This window comes from Oncorhynchus clarkii, chromosome 9, assembly GCF_045791955.1.
Source record: "Oncorhynchus clarkii lewisi isolate Uvic-CL-2024 chromosome 9, UVic_Ocla_1.0, whole genome shotgun sequence".
Classification (NCBI taxonomy): Eukaryota; Metazoa; Chordata; class Actinopteri; order Salmoniformes; family Salmonidae; genus Oncorhynchus; species Oncorhynchus clarkii.
Genome location: NC_092155.1, coordinates 40,855,374 through 40,878,579, shown reverse-complemented (window position 1 = coordinate 40,878,579; position 23,206 = coordinate 40,855,374). Strand labels below are relative to the sequence as shown.

The 23,206-nt window shown below is 43.7% G+C and overlaps 1 protein-coding gene across 8 annotated transcripts; it reads left to right on the top strand.

Annotated features, from left to right (window-relative positions):
- LOC139416291 (MYND-type zinc finger-containing chromatin reader ZMYND8-like) lies at positions 1 to 22,671 on the top strand. 8 transcript variants are annotated; one of them, XM_071164772.1, is made up of 21 exons: positions 1 to 150; positions 2,777 to 3,004; positions 8,802 to 8,872; positions 10,079 to 10,239; positions 12,634 to 12,855; positions 13,594 to 13,707; positions 14,057 to 14,149; positions 14,280 to 14,367; positions 14,485 to 14,540; positions 14,653 to 14,730; positions 14,990 to 15,105; positions 15,251 to 15,729; positions 15,853 to 15,981; positions 16,095 to 16,259; positions 17,863 to 18,387; positions 18,545 to 19,045; positions 19,159 to 19,319; positions 19,481 to 19,561; positions 19,667 to 19,745; positions 20,674 to 20,913; positions 21,089 to 22,671. In XM_071164772.1, the coding sequence occupies exons 2-21, from the start codon at positions 2,991 to 2,993 to the stop codon at positions 21,268 to 21,270; spliced, it is 3,555 nt and encodes a 1,184-aa protein (XP_071020873.1). In that variant the 5' UTR covers positions 1 to 150; positions 2,777 to 2,990; the 3' UTR covers positions 21,271 to 22,671. The 8 variants fall into 8 exon arrangements, with proteins under 8 accessions (XP_071020873.1, XP_071020878.1, XP_071020879.1 ...); XM_071164777.1 differs by having other exon boundaries at positions 50 to 150; positions 12,712 to 12,855; XM_071164778.1 differs by lacking the exon at positions 1 to 150 and adding an exon at positions 2,522 to 2,655 and having other exon boundaries at positions 12,712 to 12,855.
- The last annotated feature ends 535 nt before the right edge of the window (positions 22,672 to 23,206 follow it).

Sequence of the window (23,206 nt, the reverse complement as noted above, 5' to 3'; positions counted from 1 at the left end):
GAGAAGGAGATTTTCCAATGTTGAAGCAACGAAGGGGATACCAAAGACTGTACAGAATGTTTAGAGACTATGTGGGGAAAACGTTACCTCCAAGCCATTTTTCATTCTGTCCAGTCATAAATATTGTTCTATAGCTGCCTTCATTTCCGGGTACGTATTGATTGTTTTACGTGAAAGACCATTTATTCCTTTAGTTTAAGTAACATAAAGCGTTTTAAAATCGGCACATTTCTCAATGTGAACCGGGAAACGGTTGTTATTAGCTAGCTAGGTACAGTAACGCGTTAGGCTAACTTTGCTATCCGGCAGAGCACACTGAACGCAAAGAAAGTTGGGGTAAATCCAGTTTGATATAGTTAGCGACACTTTGCAAGTGTAAAGTATATTTAAGTACTGTAGATAGACAAAAGGAAACAACCTAGCTAGCAATAATATAGTCTCACCCTACTGTTAATGCCTTTCACCCTGGCCTGTCATTTATTCAGCCATGCCTGACCTCCTGACCCCAGCCCTCACATTCAAGAATAACAACGTTGTGCAACATATTTATTTTAGAATAGGTTGTCAAACCATATCGAAATGAGTTGTTATGGCATGATTTGGCTTCGCCATATCAATTGTACATATGCCAGAAATCAGATATCTCAATGTCTGCATGACCCTGTAGTGGGAGTACAGTGATGGATTACTTTTTCTGTACACTTCACTTTTTAAACCTAGCTAACTCCTAACTGTTCCATGAACATTACACAATGGTCAAGGGACCAGGAGTATGAGCTGATTGAAAACCAATCAAAGTAGGCCTAACCCTTTCAACAACATTTGCCATACAAATTTGTCAAACAAGTGTTCACTATAACCTGGCCTAGATTCTCAAAAAGAGCATGTAGCAAATGGCTCAGAGCTATAACCATCTGGCCAAACAGTTGTCCTTTTAGGCAACATAGAGCATAAATTGTTCAGAGGAGCATACGTCTTATCTATTTAGGCTAGAAAGCTGTCAAATTAGGCAAGGCGACTAAAGTAACATTTAGCACTTGACCAGTGACACGTATTCATATAGAGACATCAGGCAGGCGTGAAGAGTGAGGGTTTTGGGGCGGCAGGTAGCCTAGTGGTTAGAGCATTGGACTAGTAACCGGAAGTTTGCCAGATCGAATCCCCGAGCTGACAAGGTAAACATCTGTTGTTCTGCCCCTGAACAAGGCAGTTAACCCACTGTTTATTGTAAATAAGGATGTGTTCTTAACTGACTTGAGATGTTAAATAAAAATAAAAAAGGGATAGGGGTGCCTGAACCTGCATTTAAAATAGTCTGACTGTCGCTTTTCTCCATGTATTCACTAGAGGACAGCATTGCACATGTGTTTGTTATAAAACCAATGACCTCTGTGTTCTTCAAGCCCCACTTCTCCACCAAGCACACATCCTGTGCTCACAACAACATTTCCCTTGTATAGATATAATCACTTTTCTATTCACAAGCCGTCCCTGTGGCAAGGAATGGGGGCAAATGGCGAGGGCACAGTGAATGGTAATCGAAGTAACAAGCACAGAGTGTTACCATTGCTTGTAACCTCTGTGTTGTGAGTGTGGCCTGGTTGGCTATTTAAAACCTACTCTAATTGACAAACTCCTGTCTGAGATCACGAACGATAACAGACGGGCTGTTACCTAGGTATAGTGAATTATTGATGATATCACAAAGCACATGATGCAAGCGGGAGGTTTCTTGGAACACACCTACATGCACACACTAACCTTCTTGGGTCTGGCATTACAAAATGCCATCCCTTTCCCCAACTTTTGTCATGTATTACGCACCCTTTCCAACCTCAATTGTAGGACCAGAAATTAACTAGCCTAAGCCTGCCTATATGTTATGGATTAGGCCTTATAGAATACTCCAAAACAATAACCATCCACAAACTAGAATATTCCACAGCTGGACATCCCTACAACAAACGTACACACAGCCCCAAAATTAGCCATTTTTATAGGTATTTTATATATTTATTTTCAAAACTTAATTTTAGCAAAAACAATATGGGCCTTTCATTTTGAGGAGGCCCACTTGCATGTTTTTTTAGTCTATTTGGCCTGTACTTTAAAATAATGCTTTTTGGCCTGATGATTTATTAATAATTATGAAAGTATTATTTTTCCACCAACATTTTTTAAAAGCTATTAGCAGATCATTGTCTCCCGTCATGAAATAGTGTACATAACAGCTATACTTTTATTTTGGAACAAGCCCATATATAGCCTTTTGTATTGAATTAATTTATATTTATTACAGAATATTTGTAACCTGTTTCCTTTTATGTTAATCCTAATTTTTATATAATATGGATTTACCATTTAGTTATTTTTAATTCCACTAATGTTATAGGGAAAGATTCCCTGGTCTACATTCTAAATGGTGTGCAATTTCTTCTAGCCTTGGTTGTAGTTGTTTTGGTGAAGAACTGTGTGCCCTCTCTCGCTCGCCTGAAGACAGTTGAGGAGGAGGGAGGGGTTTAGACAAAGGCCTTCTCTACAAAAATGGAGGCTACAGCAGAGCAGCCCTGTTGTCCTTTTTTCATTTTCTACATGCTGACATTTTTTATATATTATCCATGAAAATAACACAACGTGCATCAGATGCAACCTTAGGTAACGGTATTACATTGTTATATGTGTTCTTTAGGTCACTGAAATGCAGTTAAATGTGTTATTTTGTAATTAGGGCCTAGCGTTCTCTCTTTTTTTCTCTCCCTGTCTCTCCCGCACTCAGAGCTGCTCCTGCCTGCGCTGAACAAAGATAATTACTCAGGAAATGCTTCGGCCAATTGGATGCGGCCTTACATCTCGCTTGTGAGAAAGGGGCCAGTCAGGGCCTGGCTACCATCAGACGGGCCTGATCGCCTTGCCTGAAGAGAGGAGCCTTCCCGGGCTGAGAGTGTCCTCCATGTTTTATAAGTGTTGACATAACAGTGTGTCAGGCAGCCATGCATCCACAGAGGTAAGCCCTGTCTTTATTTCAACTCTAATTACAACATTCCTTTCTCCTTCTTCTCTGTTGTGTGACTGTTGTGCAAATCTAAATGTGAATACCTGAAAATCACAGATTGCTTTCCCAAAGAAGCAGGGGAGCTTTGTGGGTGGGTTAGGCCTCGCAAGGCCCCTGCTCCATAGAGAGCTGAGGTGGGGGGGTTGGATAAGGACTCACCCCTGCTCTCTCTCTGTGTAGCAGGGTCACGTGTGCCCAAGACATCTAGACTACCATGCAATGGGCCATGGCAAATCCTTGTTTTCCTTGGCTTTTTTTTTTTTTACAATGCTAAAGAGAGTGAGATCCAAGTGTGCACTCTCTTTTCTCCTCTCTGCTGCGCCAGCCTAGTTGTGTGTCATGGCAGAGTCAGAGATGACGGGGGATGGGTGGCAGAAAAAGGGTTAGTGTGGTAGAGGGATGGGGGGGGGTGTTAAGTATCTTTTTTTAAGCAGATTGTCTCTGTTTTTGTGATCTAGTGTGTCATGCCAGGCCAGAGAGCATGGACGTGAGGGCAACAGATGTGCCTGTTAGAGGGACCATGGGGGGGGGGTCTTTAGGAAGGGGCTGATGGATAACTGAACACTGGTTGCTTACAACCAGTGTTAGAGGTGTGTAATGATTTTCTCTGCAGATATGATCATAATTCTTCACCAATTGATGCAGGTACAAACAGGGCAGTGAATGCCTGCCGCATGAGGCTAAATGCCTCTCCAGTCTCACCCGCATCAGAACTCACACAAGGTCCTCAGAGTTCATTCATTGTCCCAACCAAAAATGGGTTGTCTGAGGGGAATTCTTGAATTTCAGCCTGTCAATTGAACAGCTATTTGATTCTTCCTGTACACATTATTAATAGGCTAGTTGTTTTGAAGCTCATTGGGATATAGGGAGGCCCAAAGCCTCAAGTTTACAGGCCTGTGCTACGTTGACTCTGTAGCACTCATCCTTGTAAAGCTGCTTCCTCTGCTCTGTGCCCCTCAAACAGTGGCCATTTTGTGTGAAGCTCTGCTCTTGTCATCACAGATATAAACTACCAGAGAAGCACCTCATTTTTTTTGCGATTGTTGATTGTGTGTATTTCGTAAGCGTGTTGTTGTGTTTGTCTTCAGCTCGACTCATATTTGTCCGTATTTGCGTGCTTGTTTTCTCTTCCCCTCCTTGGCACCGCTCGGGCCTCGCTCACCTATTTATAGCTGTAGAGACAAAAACACCATTGATCTGCTGCTTCATTTTAATGCCTGGTTTGACGTTTCTGTAATACTTGGTTCAAGAGAATCGTATCTCCTTTGTAAATAGGTAAGTGAAACTGCATAGCTGGCTCTCAATTCACAATAATCTTTTTTGGTAGTACTTTATTTTACAGTACTGTTTCCACTGGTGTTTAAATTGGAAATTACTTTATGGTTCTTAGTTCAAATAATTCATCACAATTAATAACTAGCCCCCTACTTGTTTCCAAATAGTGCCTAACAGTGATTCATTGCATGAATCAGAAAGTAATTCATAGGTTCTAAATGTGTAATAAGTTACCATGGCACGGCAGATTTTAAAATGCACGGTTCACTTTGAAAAAATTATGAGCAAAAGCCTAACCTTCAGTGTCAAACCTAGATTAGGGGGGGTTCTACGTGGGGGGGTTCTACATTCCTTACTCTCAACCATCTTGGTATAGCTCTACACAAAGCGTGCTTCATATTACAGTCATTGACATTTAGGTGAGTTTGGAGACGTGTATAAATTCATGCCGTGCTCCGTTAGTGTTATGTTAGTGGGTATGTTAGTAATCTGGTGACAGGTTATCTTTAGACGATCGTCTGGGGTTGCTGGGGTTGCTGAGGCAACATTGCTCGTAAATTGTGATTTACTGCCTCTCAACCACAAAGAATAACTCATCCCTCTTCTAAAGCCTATACCCAGTTCGCTCAGTCACACTCAAAACAGACAACCTTTTAAACCGAGGGGAAATTACACTGTTTTAATGCAGGGGGAATCTCTGCATTGCAGCAGAAAATGTTTTTAAGGAAGAGGGAAGCCTGCACACAGGGAGCCATGTGGCATAGAACAGCCGACCAATCCTGTCCCGCCCTGCAGACCCTCCAGCCAATTACAGCAGCAGCCGAGGTTAAAGCTTGAAAATCGCTGTGAGAGCAGCAGCACAGGGAGAGCAGGGGCCTTCTGGAAAATTCCACAGCCATCTTTGTTTCATCCCCTCCAGCCCAATGTAAAAACCAGGCTGAATGATTTTCTTGCATATTCTGTGCTATATCTATCACAAGGTATGCTACCACACTTCAATTATCTCTGTTGAAGAACATGTTATTCGGTTAAGAAATTCAGACTAAATTGAATCATGTGTATAAGGAATCTTATAGTATGAAAAAGCAGGCAAAAGCCTGGCACCTATTTCTGCACGACTGTACCTAAAACTAGTTGTTTCATATTGTCTTGAGCGAATAGTACATTTAACCTTGATGGTATTGTTTGTATCTTGTTATGTCTCTCAGAGTCAGTCTTCTCTCTGGAGGACAGGGGCTGCAGGTTGAAGAGGGTGCCAGGTTATTTCTCTATCAACAATACTGGTTCTCAGTGGATTCAAGGACACATTACCAACTCAATGCATACAACAAAACCACCCTGCTTTTATGGCACCACTTACAGAGCAGGATAGCAGGTTTTTGATCAGGAACCCAGACCCTCGCTCACATGAGACACCACTGTGTTGCATGAGACCAAAACAGTGTATTCTCCTCGGGGATACAGCATAGGTTTGTCAGATCTGTCTTTACTCTCATAGTGTCTTACCCCCCTCTTATTATTAAGCCTAATTATTCTTCGACGGCAGTGCGTTCAGTGAAAGCAAGACTGAAGACGGGCGGGGGGTAAAATGGATAAGAATGATCTCCAATTAGCTGGATTTATCTTCTATCTCTCTCTCTCTCTCTCTCTCTCTCTCTCTCTCTCTCTCTCTCTCTCTCATCTGTCCCTCATCTATGTCTCCCTCCCTCTGTACCCTGAATCAAACGTGGTTCGGCTTAACTGTGTTTTGATGTTTGGATGTTGAACTGTAATCTCCACGGATCCCCTGGTCCTCGTGTGTGTGTGTGTGTGTGTGTGTGTGTGTGTGTGTGTGTGTGTGTGTGTGTGTGTGTGTGTGTGTGTGTGTGTGTGTGTGTGTGTGTGTGTGTGTGTGTGTGTGTGTGTGGGGGGGGGGGGGGGGCAGTGCCTGTGACTGGTGCCTCGGTCTGTGTGGGGGATGTGTGAGAGGGGGGAGGGGAGCCGGCTGTGGCCTCCATTTTCTGTGACGAGAGAACCCTGCTCTGCCTCTGCTCGACTGTCTCTCTGAGGAGCCAGTGGAATCTCAAGGCACAGAGTCAGTGTGTGTGTGTGTGTTGTGTGTGTGTGTGTTTTTTTCTATCAGGTATTCCTCCTTGCGGAGGGTGGGTGTTTATCAATGTTATCCTGAATTTTGCTCATCTGGAATATTCCCAGATCCTGAAGATTTTTCTGCTATCTGTTCTGGCATGTTTCTGGAATACTGCTCCTGGTCTGAAATGCCCTCTGGAAGAACATAGGATGACCAGTTGAGAGAGAGAAACTATCTGCCTAGTCAGAAGCTACAGGATCAGGTGGTTATTATGTCACGTTGGCTGCTCGGTGAGCCTATTTTTAAGTGAATAAAAGAGTGTAAACCTTGGCTCACTGCTGGGCTGCATGCTAACAGTACTCTGTCATCTCACAGTGCTCTCGCTGCTAGCACACGTAGCACAGAGAGTTGGCTAACATTAGCTCTCTTTCATGTGGGCCTCGTTTTGTTTGTTCGCTCTCTGTGTCCAGAACAGCAAGGCCCCGGAGGGGGTTATCTGTCAGCAGCGTGTCTAAACAAGAAAAGGTTCATATGCTGGATTATTTGTAATTTTCTTCCTTTTTGTGTCTACTTCATCTTCTTTCATTATCCAAATGACATTAGGGATTATTTTATGCTACAGTCGTTTTGATGGTGGTGATTTAACCTGGTGATCATTGATTGAGACTTTTCCTCCGTTGGGTTTATGAATGATCAATGTCATGGACTTGGTTTGACGAGCAGGACATCAAGGTTTACATTGTGTGTTAATGGAGGGTGGCACTATTGGTTTAGTAGATTTAGTTAATGGCCCCTTTTACAGTGGTAGTCATGTTTGGGCTCATCAATGGCTGCCCTCAGCTCTGGAGCATTGTGCTGCCTCCTTTTTCTACTCAGTCCTTTTTTTCCTTTTAGATCAATGACTGTGATGGATGTGGATTCCTAAGAATAGATCAACTCTAATCTCATTCAAAACTTTCCTACGTGGCCACTTCTTGAACCTTGTCCAAAGGCTGTTTTTCTATCTAGCCAGTGCTGGATATTTGCCTGTTAGGCTACCTGTACCTAGACGTTCTTTGCCCACTGCCACATCCACCTCCACCAGGAGCCACCAGGGCTAAGAGCCTGAACTGGTTCAGCGTGTGTCCTGTGGTGGGTCCATTCCCGAGGAGGATTTTCTTTAAGAGGGCGATGAATGGGACGACATCCTTGGAACGAGGCCCTCAGTGGCACTGACAAAGGAGGGGCTGAACTCTCAAAGAACCCCATTCATCACTGTGGACCCCCCCCCCCCCCTTCTTCTCCTCCTCTTTCTTCCTGAGCGGAAATGATATGAGAGCGGAACCAGACACAGAAAGCTACAGGCTTTGATTTGGGCATTTCTTTGAATGAAAGAAGCTCTATTTTTTTTTTAAATATGTTTTTATATATTGATATGATTTGCTGTGGAAATCTGATTTATTGTTTGGGCTGTTCAGAACACGATGTTTGGGCTAGTTAACAGACCTATGTAACAGGTAAAAACCTGTAGTTAGCTAATAAGACCAAGGTTGACTCCGTAAAGCTTACTAAAGTGATCTGGTGCAGTGGGTTTCTAGGAATAGGCTAAACAGCCTTTAGGGACACCTGTTGTTAGAGCTGGGGTTTGAGTGGCTACCAAGAAGCACCTTCACTTTACACTCTCTCATCCATGACTGTCTGAGGCAATTTTCTGTGATTCACCGTCCATTTTGAAGGTACAAATCCTTGCGTGGCATAGCCTATGCAAATTGTTTGTGTTTTCGGGAATCATTGTTTTCAAGGCATTCCGCTTTTGAATGAACTTGCGCTGTACAGAAAGAGCGTCTTGGAATGTAGGTAGGTGGGCAAAGTGAGATCCAAACAAACTCGTCAATGCATGGCCCTCATCAGGACTGAAGCCCTTGTCTCTCCGTTGTCTCCTGGAGGACAGGAGTACACAGCCTACTCTCTGTTTGTGTGGCCTTGTTTGTTGCGCTGAACCACAAGTTGTGGCCCAGCTGAATCAAGAGGACTTGTTGCCATGGAGATCATCTCCAGTGGCACCCTATGGAACACAAACACCTAAGTTTATCTGAGTGTGTTGACCAATGATTATAGACACTCATAGGATGTCTTCTGTGATGATCATGAAGGCCGTGGTTCTGAGGTCCAAGTAAATTTTGTGACCCGTCAGTTGCACCTTAATTTGGTGGCCTAACACTGTTAACCTATTGCTGTTTCTCATTAAAGCAGCCATGAGGAAACCACAGTGGAAACCTGCTGAAACTCTGGTGACTTTGTCCTCTGGGGGTCCTGCCTTAGGTGGTGTTCCACTTGTTTACTGTGTGGCAGGATTTCTTTCGTGAACACCGTTTGTGACTGACTCTCCCTTTTTTTTTGTCTCTGTGCCCTCGCTCTGTGCAGTCTGGCTGAGGAGGAGGTAAAGACCGAGTCCGAGGGGGTAGAGGGGATGGATGTGTCCGTGCGATCCAAAGGTAAGAACAAGGCCTTTGCGTACTAAGACAAATGTTACTGTGTTTTGAGAGGACCGCTTGTTCTCGTATTCTTCTTTTAGTATTGATCTTACATTTAAACATGTTTGTTGTGGATCTCATTGAGCTACACTGAGCAACCATTCTGCCATAGAGTTAATATAAGATCACTGTAATGGAGCAACACTGCCTCAGGGATTGAGTGTGAACACTTGTCACAGGCCCTCGACCACACTTCCCTTGAAATGTGGTTGGCGTAGCAAGGATGATCAGATGTTAACTCATCATATGAAATTCGTTGCCAGATTGGGAAACCAAGCAGTAAGGTTTGGTGGCCAAAATCTCTTATCTGGTCGGTATCCCTGGGCAAGCACTACTGTATTTTGTCTCTCAGTGATGGGGTTCTGCTAACAAAAGAAAGGTCTAGGCTTTACACTGCCTTTGACCTTCACAATGACTCTTATCCCCGTCTGAGGAAAGATTAGTTTAGTAGTACTGAAGACGATGGAGCCGGTCATTGTTGTGTAGACTGGCCTGTGACTGGGAGTGTCTCCGCCTCTCTAGTCTTTCATGCCAGGCGTCTAGTCTCTCCTTCTAAGCCTCATATTCATGAGTTGCCCCTCCGTCACTCGTTCGCGTCGTTGCCATTGCTATCAACATTCTACAGATGCTGCAGCCATATTAATGCGCAAAAGTTTGACTGTTTTGTCTAAATTACACATAGGGGCTTGACAATACGATTACATTGCTAAAGTAGGCACATATTTAGTAGGAATCAACTTTGCCATCATCATGTTGTCAATTTACTTTAGACAGATGGCAATGTTGTCATTAGCAAGCAAAGTTTGTCAAATGAACGAGCAATGCTAACGTTAGCTAGCTAAAATCTGTGTCTCCCTTCAATCTTAGCTAGCTAGCTAGCTAGCTAAAGTTATACTGCATCTAAAGTCAATCTGGCTACCTCAAAATAACGACAAAAGGTTTTCCAACTAATTATTTGCCGCCTTTAGACACAGTAATGCACTTTAGACCAAATCTTCATCTGTGCCCAATGAGGACGCATTGAATAGAATGCTCGGTTAGGCAGCAGTCCTAAAACGAACAATCAAAACAATATCGTGACGCAACGTGGAACCCATTAATAAGCTGCTACTCTTGTTCCGTGTTGTATGTATGGTGACCTGGTTTTCCCTCTACTTCGGCCACTAGTGTCTGACCCTGGGTCAGCAGAGCGGGCGCTGGTGGCTCAGAAGAGGAAGGTGTCCAGCCCCACCCACTCCTCCAATGGCCACTCCCCCTCAGACACCTCCCCCAGCCCCCTGAAGAAGAAGAAGAAACCTGGAGCCATCCATAGCAACAACAAAGACCAGGTGTGTGTGTGTGTGTGTGTGTGTGTGTGTGTGTGTGTGTGTGTGTGTGTGTGTGTGTGTGTGTGTGTGTGTGTGTGTGTGTGTGTGTGTGTGTGTGTGTGTGTGTGTGTGTGTGCGCGCCTGTTAGGGCTGGGCGATATATTTTATGAGCGTTTTATGTCTGCTTGTTGTCTTTTTGGTCTCGTCTCATTTGCTCCTTCTGTGCTGTACACCTTCCCATTTACACCAGAAATCTGTATATAATAACGAGATGCTGATGTCTCTGCCCTAACAATGGGAGTCGTTGTCCCAAAGGTGGGAAGGCAGGCGACAAGTTAGGTTCAAAATAAGCGCATAGAAACGCATTGGGCTTATTTTGGACAGATTTAGACAAGCCTCTCGCTTTGCCTCTTTCTCCCAAGCCCCTCCCCTACCACCCACAACAACAAAGATGAGAGATCACTTCTTCCACTCTGACAAACGGTTTCAACTCGCTATTTGTATTTTTTATTGAACCTTTATTTAACTTGGCAAGTCAGTTAACAACAAAATCTTAGTTACTACCCCGGCCAAACCCTAACCCGGTCGACGCTGGGCCAATTGTGCCCCGCCCTATGGGACTCCCAATCACAGCCGGTTGTGATACAGCCTGGAATCGAACCAGGGTCTGTAGTGACGCTTCTAGCACTGAGATGCAGTGCCTTAGACCGCTGCGCCACTCGGGAGCCCTTTGGTCCAACAGAATCGGTTATATGGACACCGAAACACATCAAGACATTATTTTACTCTAATGGAGGAGAAGTTAACCTTTCGAACCATACACTGTTTGTTTCAACCCCTCAAATTTCGAGCAGTCAGACACTACTAAAACGGATGTACCACTGAACATTCATTCTGGAAAATGAATGCTCAGTTTGTCGCGCACGCATTACGGTACCACATATCGCTAGCAACATTTTAGTCAAATAAAGATTGTTATACTAGCCATTTAGTCTGTGTTTTGATAAATGTGCAATAAGGAATTGTCAGCTTGTTGTCATTCTGAGAAATAAGGTAGGGCCACTCATGCTGTTCAAACAGTTCGAGACGGACAGAAGCTTGGGTTCATAACAATTCAACTGTTTTGCCTTTTTAGCTGAATTCAGAGCTTGTGAAATTATACCTAGATCCAAGTTGGCTAAACTTGAAACAAACTATTTGCTGCCTACTCACTAGCACGTGGGCTTGTACTTGAGAGTTTGTTCATGAGACCGGTGTTCATTTTCTACAATGCCTGCTACATTATTAGTGAATGTGCATTATGCATGGTTCTGGTTTTAAATTTGAAACAAAAATTGCGTTTTTCTAGACAGACCTGAAAGCCAGATCAGTGATTTATTAACTATTTTAATACAATTATTACTGGGTCTTATGGTTGTGGAAGGAATATTTTCAGCCTTGGTATAATTTCACAAGCTCTGAATTCAATAGATTATTGATGGCTGTTTTTAAATGCAGTGTATTTGACCTTTTTTAAATTGTACAACAAAGCTTATTTTGAGAAAACATTCAAATAAAATCTAGATATATTTTGTGAATCGCCCATAAGTTAGAAAACATTTAGATATGAGTTTTAGGTGTTATCGCACAGCCCTAGTGTCTATTATGCCCCCAGGTTTAAATGAAAGCCACAGCTGTATGTTCTAACAATGCATTAGTTCATATCAAAAACATGCATGATTGTGTATCATGTATTGATGATTAAATGTTAAAATAATTGCTGTGATGATTGGGAATCATAACAGTTTATAGAGTGTAATAACTTAATTACTTTTCTAAACCTAAACAGCCTTTTTGGAAAGAATAGATATTAATGCATATTATTGTATGCTTGCCAAATATTTTATATTTTTGCACATTTATTCCCATTTGTTGTGAATGCTTTGTTTTACATGCATGACACAATTAAACCCCAAGCCAAAACCTTTGAATTCAGTTCCGCTGACAGATGGAAAAAGTTGCATGTTCTGAACAGTGACATAGATATGTGCTGACTAGTATTGTCTTGTTCACTGATTGGCTGATGTGGGTTAATGAAGTGTCAATCATGATATCCAACACAAGACTGATTATTGGTCCACCTGGTAAAGTCACCAATCAAATTGCACTTAGTCTGTGATGACATAAACAGATGACAGAAACACAAACTTCTGTTATAGATAAAGAACAATGACATGACTATCTTATAGATAGACCTACATTGATATGGACGAGACCAACCAAAACAGTCTTGTGTTTTGTTGCCTGCTTGCTTATTATCCTGCCTTACTTGCCACTGTGTGTTTCTCTCTGTGTTCTGTTGCACTGCACCTTTTGTGTTTTGTTTTCTGCGTGTGTTTTGAAACCCGCCCCCTGTTTCTCTTGCCTGCATTTCAGTCAGAGCTAAGACATGGTCCCTTTTACTATGTGAAGCAGCCATCACTCACCACAGACCCTGTTGATGTTGTACCGCAGGACGGCAGGAATGACTTCTACTGCTGGCTGTGCCACCGCGAGGGCCAGGTGCTCTGCTGTGAGCTCTGCCCGAGGGTGTACCATGCCAAGTGCCTCAAACTGCCAGCAGAGCCCGAGGGCGACTGGTTCTGTCCAGAGTGTGAGGTACTCGCTTGTGTGTGTGCCGTGGGTGTGTAGGTGTACATACGTGCGCATGTTGTGTGGGAGTGTTCCGGGTACATTTTCCCTTTACCACTAGCTTAATATCCGCTTGCTCTTTTGGTGTCATGTGATGGGGTTGGAGGCAGGCTTGGTTCAATTTCAATTCTTAATTTCAAGTAAATAATGTAAAAATCCTTATACCCATACTTCCGGGGTCAGTTCCCTATAATCTTTTGAGTGGGCTTGACGATGATATCATCAAATTCGTGAAAACGCGGTCATTTTAAGATGTGTATAAAATAATATTTGCGCTACGTGTTGCGCTACGTGTTTCCCCATTGAAAACCATTCAAAAAGCCTACAAAAGTTCAAAAACTACAAGGCTTCTTCCTGGAAAATGACACGTTACTTTCATAGTATATTATTCTATAATAAGGATAATACACATGGCATATTTTAAGTCTCGAATTTAAATGGAATCGAGCCCAAGCCTGTTTGGAGGGCAAACATAAAGTGGGCAGGATCTATATCTTCCCTCTCTAGATGGATTTCGCTGCTATGAGGACTAGTACTTCTGTCTCCTATAAATCATAACACAGATGCATAGTTAATAGGCAGCCCAGCAGACTGCTTTGAGTGGTTGTGGGTTAGCCCAGTCCCCCTGCTTGGTATAGTATTCCTTTTGTTTTTTTTACTAGCTACTGTTTGTCACTTTGCCCTGACTTTTTAAAATGTTTCTAGAAAATCACAGTAGCAGAGTGCATCGAGACACAGAGCAAAGCCATGACCATGCTAACGATAGATCAGCTCTCATACCTACTGAAGTTTGCCCTCCAGAAGATGAAACAGCCAGGGGTAAGTTCAAAACACGTTTTTAAATCACATTTTATTTGTCACATTCTTTGTGAACAACTGGCGTAGACTAACAGTGAAATGCTTACTTTTCCATCAATGCAGAGTTAAAGATACATTTTTGTTGTTGTTGAAATAGTGACACAAGGAATAAGCACACAGTGAATAACGAATAACAATAGCTAGTAAAAAATAACATGGCTATGTACAGGGAGTACCAGTACCGAGTCGTTCATTGACATTGATAGTTCTTTTGACATTCTCCAGGTGCCCACTGTGAGCCAGAGAGGGCTTTAGGTTGAATGGTGTGTTTATGAGAACTGATGCCTGTGACTGTTTCCTCTCTGGGCAGACTGAGCCCTTCTGGAAGCCTGTATCTCTGGAGCAGCACCCTGACTATGCCGAGTACATATTCCATGCTATGGACCTCGCAACACTGGAGAAGGTACCCTTACATTCCCATTTGTCATTTCGCAGGCGCTTTTATCTAGAGCGACTACATGCCATAAGTGAATTCGACTGAAGTCGAAATGGTGTTTTCTAATAATGTACATTTTTCTCTGCTATATTTGTAGAATATGAAAAAGAAAATGTATGGCTGCACGGAAGCCTTCTTGGCTGACATGAAATGGATATTGCACAACTGCATCATCTACAATGGTGGTAGGTCACAAACACCTGCTTAATTAACACCGTTTCCTTTCTGTACTGCTACTTGTTTTGGAGATAAACAACTTGGCTTTTACCAACATGGTTTTCTGTCTTTTGGTATTGTTGCAGGTAATCACAAACTAACAGCAACAGCAAAGGTTGTTGTGAAGATCTGTGAACATGAAGTGAGTCATTTTTACACGATGACTGAAATGCCAGCCTGGGTTGTGTGTTGTTTTCTCCCTTCCATGTGTAAAATGGCCATTTCAGTGATGTGGAAACTGCTGTCTGTTTCAGATGAACGAAATCGAGGTCTGTCCAGAGTGCTACCTGTCCTCGTGCCAAAAGAGGGACAACTGGTTTTGCGAGCCATGTGTAAGACAAACGTTTCCTCACCTTTTGCAATGAACATTTTTAATAGATGTAAATGTAACTTTTTGTCCTTCCACATACTATGTGACTTGGGGTCACAATTAGGTTTGTCCCGAAGACAAATGTAGACTAGCCTAAATGTCATATTTCAAATCTCAAAAAACACTCTTTAGAGCATAGGAATGTCTTTGCGAATCTTATTCCACTGTCTGTTTTTCTGCTGTCTTATCGGACCTTTCCCCTGGTGTGCCTCCCCTCTTAGGGTCATACCCACCCCCTGGTGTGGGCCAAGCTGAAGGGCTTCCCCTTCTGGCCAGCCAAAGCACTGCGGGAGAAAGACGGACAGGTGGACGCACGCTTCTTCGGACAGCATGACAGGTGAGCCTTGCCGTTGGATGAAAGTAGATGATGGGAAGGGACTTTTCATAGTTTTTTACTTGGACTCCTCTGAAGTGAGTCATGGTTCTATCCTTATCCTACTCCTTAACAAGTCTTTCTGTTTTTTTTTCTTCTTTTCCCGTAGGGCGTGGGTTCCCATCAACAACTGCTACCTCATGTCCAAGGAGATTCCCTTCTCTGTGAAGAAGACCAAGAGCATCTTCAACAGCGCCATGCAGGAGATGGAGGTCTACGTGGAGAACATCCGCAAGAAGTTTGGTGTGTTTAACTATGCCCCCTTCCGCACCCCCTTCACGCCCAACAACCAGCTCCAGATGCTGCTGGATCCAGCCAACCCCGGGGCAGGGGCCGTGAAGATGGAGAAACCCGACAAGATGCGCTTCAACTTCGACATGACCGCGTCTCCCAAGATGCTTCTGGGCAAGAGCTCTCTGTCGAGCGGGATGGGGCGGAGGATCTCTCTGACAGACATGCCTCGCTCTCCCATGAGCACCAACTCCTCTGTACACACGGGGTCTGACGTGGAGCAGGATGGGATGGAGAGAGGGCCCAGGAACCCCCCATTCCACTACAGTGCTGGGGAGGAGTCTATGGACTACACCGGTAATCAACATGCTCCTGACTCTCTAACATGTCATACTACTAACTAACACAGGGGTATTATCTACAGAATAGTCACAGTCAAAACATGTGTGGCGGTTAAAGTGTTATGTGTTCTGGCCACAGCGTCCCCTGCGTCAGTGAAGATGGGCCATGCAGGCAGCTTGACGGGCAGCCCCAAGCCATTCTCCCCTGGTCTGGTGCCCAAGCAGGAGAGGGCCCCGGGCACAGGAAGCATCCTCAACCTCAACCTGGGTGGGTCCCATCTAACCTCTCCTCCTCCTCCTGTAGCACCTTGTCTTGTGCTGTGTGTTTGGTTAGGGGTTATGTTTCGGTTGTGTGTTGAGTTTGAGTGTCATTTGCCACAGATCGGGTGAAGGCTGAGATGGACCTGAAGGAGCTCAGTGAGGCAGTACAGCAGCAGCAGCAACAACAACAACAACAACAACAGGGGTCATCACTCCTCACCACCACCCCCAAGAGACCAATCAGGAGCCTGGACAAGACCATCGAGAGCTGCAAGGCCCAACTAGGTACACTCACAAACCATTCATGAATTGTGTCTCAAGGCCTATAAATGATACGCTCATGACATATGATACATATACAGTACCAGTTAAAAGTTTGGACACACCTACTCATTCAAGGCTTTTTCTTTATTTTGACTATTTATTACATTGTAGAATAATAGTGAAGACATCAAAACTATAAAATAACACATATGAAATCATGTAGCAACCAAAAAAAGTGTTAATCAACATATATTGTATATTTGAGATTCTTCAAAATAGCCACCCTTTGCCTTGATGACAGCTTTGCACACTCTTGGCATTTTCTCAACCAGCTTCAACTGGAATGCCTTGCCAACAGTCTTTAAGGAGTTCCCACATATGCTGAGCAATTGTTGGCTTCTTTTCCTTAACTTTGCAGTCCAACTCATCCCAAACTATCTCAATTGGGTTGAGGTTGGGTGATTGTGGAGGCCAGGTCCTCTGCACTCCATTACTCTCCTTCTTGGTCAACTTGCCCTTACACAACCTGGAGGTGTGTTGGGTCATTGTCCTGTTGAAAAACAAATGATAGTCCCACTAAACCAGATGAGATGGCGTATCGCTTCAGAATGCTATGGCAGCCATGCTGGTTAAGTGTGCCTTGAAAACTAAATCAATCACAGGCAGTGTCACCAGCAAAGCACATCACACCACCTCCTCCATGCTTCATGGTGAGAACCACACATGCATAGATCATCCATTCAACTACTCTGCTTCTCACAAAGACATGGCGGTTGGAACCAAAAATCACAGATTTGGGCTCATCAGACCAAAGGACAGATGTCCACAAGTCTAATGTCCATTGCTCGTGTTTCTTGGCCCAATCAAGTCTTTTTTCTTCTTATTGGTGTCCTTTTAATAGGGGTTTCTTTGCAGAAATTCGACCACGAAGGCCTGATTCATGCAGTCTCCTCTGAACAGTTTTTGAGATGTCTGTTAGGTGAATTCTGTGAAGCATTTATTTGGGCTACAATTTCTGAGGCTGGTAACTCTAATGAACGTATCCTCTGCAGCATAGGTAACTCTGGGTTTTCCTTTCCTGTGGCTGTCCTCATGAGAGCCAGTTTGGTTTTTGATGGTTTTTGTGACTGCACTTTCAAAGTTCTTGAAATGTTTTAAGGATTGACTGACCTTCATGTCTTAAAGTAATGATGGACTGTCGTTTCTCTTTGCTATTAGATTTGTTCTTGCCATAATATGTACTTGGTCTTTTACCAAATAGGGCTATCTTCTGTATACCACTCCAACCTTGTCACAACACAACTGATTGGCTCAAACGCAATAAGAAGGAGAGAAATTCCACAAATTAACTTTTAACAAGGCACAACTGTTAATTGAAATGTATTCCAGGTGACTACCTCATTAAGCTAGTTGAGAGAATGCCAAGAGTGTGCAAAGCTGTCATCAAGGGAAAGGGTGGCTACTTTGAAGAATCTAAAATATGAAATATATTTATAAATATAATTTATTCAATACTCATTTGATTCGATATGTGTTATTTCATAGTTTTGATGTCTTCACTATTATTCTACAATGTAAAAATAAAGAAAAACACTGTATGAATTGTTTCTTTGTCCTTGTGCAGGCATTGATGGGATCTCTGAGGACGTGTATAAGGGCGTGGAACACAGTGACTCAGAGGATTCCGAAAAGTCTGACTCCAGCGACAGCGAGTACCTTAGCGATGAGGAGCACAGACAGAAGAGCGCCGCCCATGACGACAAGGACAAAGCAGAGAGGGAGTCAAGGAAGAGGCCCAAGGCGAGCACACAGGGAGAGGACAAGGAGGCAGTCACAGAGACCAGGGATAAAAAAAACTCTGAAGCCCTGCTCAAAGACAGACAGGGCATCAATGGCCCAGAGAGAGACTCCCAGGAGAAGCCCAGGACGCCCCAAACTCAGCCCCCCACAGACATGCCCAAGGCCCCAGAGGAGGGGAGGGCAGGCGCACCCCGAACCCTTGCTGGCCCAGACCAGGACTCCGACTCGGAGAGGGAGCTGGTTATTGACCTGGGGGATGAGCAGGGGGGTCGCGACCGTAAGGCCAGGAGGGAGCTAGGGGCTGTAGTCGCCAAGGCCACGAAGGAGCCCCTTGGCACCAAGCTGGAAGGTGAGGGTTCAGTTATTGTCTTGTTTCATTTGATTTGTGCACCCTAGTTGCTTTGTATCAGACATTTGTAAGAGACTGAGGCCTAAAGGCTCAGCAGAAAGGAGGAAAACACGTGATTGTTCTGTTATTTAATCAGTGTCATTTCTTCTCTGACCAGGCAAATTCCCTGCCGCGGTGGCACCCTCTCCAGCCTCTGCCACTTTGTCCAACCTCAAAGACCCCAGTCAGCCACTCATCAACCCTCCACTCAACCTGTCCTCCAGCACAGGCTCTGGTCAGCCCAACACGGCCCTCAGCACCACCCCCTCTCCAGCCCCCACCTCCGCCCCCACCCTCTCCTCTGCCGCCGTCGCCTTGGCAGTGAAGAAACAGCGCCCTCTGCTGCCCAAAGAGACGGCTCAGGCAGTGCAGCGTACGGTGGTGTGGAACCCGGCCAACAAGTTCCAGACGTCGTCCCAGAAGTGGCACATGCAGAAGGTGCAGCGGCAGCAGCAGCAAGAGGAGCAGCCGTCTACGCCAACACAAACACAGGCTCCTGTTCCGGTCCAGGCGCCGACGCAGACCCAGGCACAGACACGCAGCCCACAGCAGCTCCAGTCACAGCAGCAGTTGCCGGGATCTTCCAGTATGCGCTACCAGACCAGACAAGCAGCAAAAGGTACATCGAGACTCACAACTCCCCAAATTCTATACACACATTCATCTCATCTTAGTTAATATGAGCTATTGAATGTTTCTTTTCATTCCTTTTCCCTCTTCTGTGTTTTGCAGCCGTGCAACAGAAAGATGGTCCCCAGACTTCCACCTCATCAGTCACCTTGGTCACCTCTGGTGCCTCCTCCTCCTCCTCCTCCTCTTACCTGGCAGGAGACTTTCAGATCCCCACAGCCTCAGCAGATGTGGCAGCTGACATAGCAAAGTACACCAACAAAGTGAGTCAGCAAGATGCTATATGCCTGCCTCAAACAGAATGAATATACTTTACAGGGGACAGTTTATAGATTCACAGATGATATGTGTGTTTTATTGATCTGGAAATGTACCTGTCTGACATCAGTCTGTGAGTTGTAATAATCTCACCGGAACTTTTCAGATGATGGAAACGATTAAAGGAACAATGACAGAAATCTACAACGACCTTTCCAAAAGCACTTCAGGAAACACAATCGCAGAGGTGAGGGCTACGGTGAACAGACTTTTGGTTGAGTCCATAAAATAGGTAAACCTCTCTCTCCCCTGTCTCACTGCTTTGTGACAACTGTTGAATATTTTTGCACAGATCCGGCGGCTGAGGATAGAGATTGAGAAACTTCAGTGGCTACATCAGCAAGAGCTTTCAGAGATGAAGCACAATCTTGGTTTGTTCCACTTGTTCCTTAAAAATATGCACCTCTTTTAGGTTGGTATCATTATAATAAATATATATATATTTATATATATATATATATATATATATATATATATATATATAAAACAGACAAGGTTGGGGCATCCCGAGTGGCGCAGCGGTCTAAGGCGCAGAATCGCAGTGCTTGAGGCGTCACTACAGACCTGGGTTTGATCCCAGGCTGTGTCACAGCTGGCCATGACCGGGAGACCCATTAGGTGGCGCACAATTGGCCCAGCGTCGTCCGGGTTAGGGGAGGGTTTGGCCGGATGGGATTTCCTTGCTCTAGCGATTCCTCGTGGCGGGCCGGTACTGTACATTGTTAGAGTTGTTGATTGGTTAGTTGGCTAGTAAATTTGAGCCATATTAGCATTGACATGAAGTCAGTCAAAGCACCTCAAAACAAGACATGGTATCAACAACAAGATAAAACTAGCTGAAAGCCACCTACGATTCCCCACATGGCAGGTTCTTGTCATTGTTGCTCTTAATCTGACCGTACAGAATCAAAACGCTCGACTTCAGCCAGTCAACCAGTCTGTGTCAGTCAATTCGTGTGTGTATGAGATGGACTTCATATCTGTGTTTTCTGACATCTTAATAATGCAAGTGTGTGCCGTGCTTCTACACCTGCATTGCTTGCTGTTTGGGGTTTTAGGCTGGGTTTCTGTACAGCACTTTGAGATATCAGCTGATGTACGAAGGGCTATATAAATAAATTTGATTTGATTTGATTATAGCTGTATGCATAATATACTCATTCAATTCCTGTGCTGTAGTCGTAAAACATGCATCGTATACATTTCAATGCATGTTACATTCATATGAATAATTCATTATTTTCAATATAATGTGAATTATATTAGTACGTCTTCTAAACGTCTTTGTGTGTCGTGTAGAACTGACTATGGCAGAGATGAGGCAGAGTCTGGAGCAGGAGAGGGAGCGTCTGGTGGCAGAGGTGAAGAAGCAGATGGAGGTGGAGAAACAGCAGGCGGTGGATGACACCAAGAAAAAGCAGTGGTGTGCCAACTGCAGGAAGGAGGCCATATTCTACTGCTGCTGGAACACCAGCTACTGTGACTACCCCTGCCAGCAAGCTCACTGGCCAGAACACATGAAGTCCTGCACACAGTCAGGTATTACATACACAATCAACGTAATTTGCACGAATGCATAGAAGGAAGTACCTGTGCACTAAAACTTCAGGCACCAACATGCCATACACATTACACACTCTCTTTAGCTCTCTCTCTGTATTTTATTTTACCATCTGAACGTATGTTTCATGTCTGCCTCCCTCTGTTCCGACAGCAACAGCTTCTCTTCAGGAACCAGAGGCGGAGTCTACTTCTGACCCTTCAGCCAAACCACCAGGTCACTCCTCCAGTGCCCAGGTCCCTTCTGGTACAGGATCTTCTGCCACAGACAAAGGCCCCTCTCCTACCTGCTGTGTAGACAAGAGCAAGGACAGTGCCAGTGCTACTGTGCCCTAACCACTACACTGCACACACACACACACATTTTATACTCTACAATCCTGCAGTCTGTAAAATGTATGTATCGGTTGCAGAGAGACAGATCCAATAAACCAAGCCTTTTTGCGACCAACTAATCTGGGAATGTCCAGCGAATCTCCGTATGAAAGACCACAGAGGTATCAAAACCAACAGACACCCTCACCTTCTCCTAGCCAGACTTAGGGCTTTAAAACGCCAAGAACACTCCTTGCATAAAGGCCTGCTCCTCTGTGATTCAGCTGACTCATCCCCTGTCCCTTGTTTTGTTCAACGTCTGCCTCGTGATCTGATGTTTTAAGCCATCCTTCATCCTCCTCAAAGTCTATGTGCTAGACTGGAGGATTCACTTACCTTGTCCTTGTGACTAGTTCATCTGGATATCAAACTTCAGTCTGTATACATTTTAACTCTTTCTTTCCTCTTTTCATCCTATTTGTATATCCCTCTTACCATCTATCCTAACGCTAGTTATCTACAGGAAAGTACATCAAAAGATCAGACATCAATGTTTTGTGTGTTCTTACAACAATCTTAAACTTGAAACCTGTGATGCTGCTCTTTAAAATATACCACAAGTCTTTATAGTTATTTGCCACCAGAAGTGAAACAGAGCACGTTACTGTGCCAGCCCTTTTTGGGACACCCAAACAATCTAAAATGTAAATTATTCTACATTGTTAATGTGGTTTAAAAGGTATTGTCAATGCGGTTTAAAAGTTTCATCATTTTGTAAGGAGTTGACAAGGGTGTATTTGAAAATCCATGAACAGTATATACAGACATTTCATTCAAAGGGATAGCATTAAGTTGGTAATCACGCCACGTGTTACCTTATTGTTTCATACTCATTATATATCGTAGTTCCTCAGTGTATACATAGATTTTAATAAACTGTGATGTATAAAAACTATAAAGGTTAAAACTGTACAAAGTTTTTGTAATAAGACACATGGACAATATTTATAGTGCTCTGACAAGCATATGAGATTTTTTTTTAAAGTACTGTTTGAGAATGAAAATCACTTTCCAAATGTTTTGAAATGGCTCAGCTCTGGAAATCGTTTTTATTTAAATGCATTGTAAGACTTTATATGAATGTCACCTGGACCCTCTGTTCAGATTCTGTCAGAACTATTTGTCACATCAACCTTTGATGGTTTGGTTATTCGTTAACAATGTAAGCCTACTCCAGAATTACTTTCGACCATGATAGTGTTTTTGGAGGGTAAAGGAAACAGCAAAAGTGACTGACTGTATATTATTCTGAGCATGTTTATTTACCCCTTTGTTTGTCATATATTCTCTTGTTTACATATTGTACATATAGTAAATGGATTGTTCATGTCTTTAAGAAAAAAATTAAACAGGTCTGACCAATGTTTGTTAAAAGTATTTTATTGGCATATGTGGGCTTTGTTGCCACCTGGTGGACTACTGGGAACTGGTTTGGCTAAGTAGACATGACAAGCTTTGGTTTAATGTAGTAAATGTAGTAATTTGTTGGTGTGCTCAAATTCCAAGTAAGGGATTGTGGCATTTAAGGGCAAATGGAAGGAGAATTAGGACTTCTTGGTACTGTTTGAGCAGAGAAGACAGATTTTGTACTAACTTTGTATACTCTTGAGCCTCTTGCAAAAAGTGTTTGTCACAAGTTGCATCTGCTCTCCAGGTAGGGTTTATATAGAAGTATCACTGAAATATGTGAGAATAAAAACATTTAACCTCTCACACTTGCGCCATCAATTGACCTCGCGAGCACCGTGCGTCATATATCCAGTGTAAGTCAAACTTCTCGCGACAGTTATATTTCAACCGCGAGAGCGAGAACAAAACACAGTGGAGAAGACAAAATGGGAGGTTGTGTAGGCTTCGTCTTATGATAGGACACAGCTGGATAACCAGAAAGGTATTG

Coding starts and splice junctions, on each gene's coding strand:
- LOC139416291 (XM_071164772.1), top strand. Junction 13,708..14,056: donor AGAAGATGAAACAGCCAGGG/GTAAGTTCAAAA, acceptor CTCTCTGGGCAG/ACTGAGCCCTTCTGGAAGCC. Junction 14,541..14,652: donor TGAAGATCTGTGAACATGAA/GTGAGTCATTTT, acceptor TGTCTGTTTCAG/ATGAACGAAATCGAGGTCTG.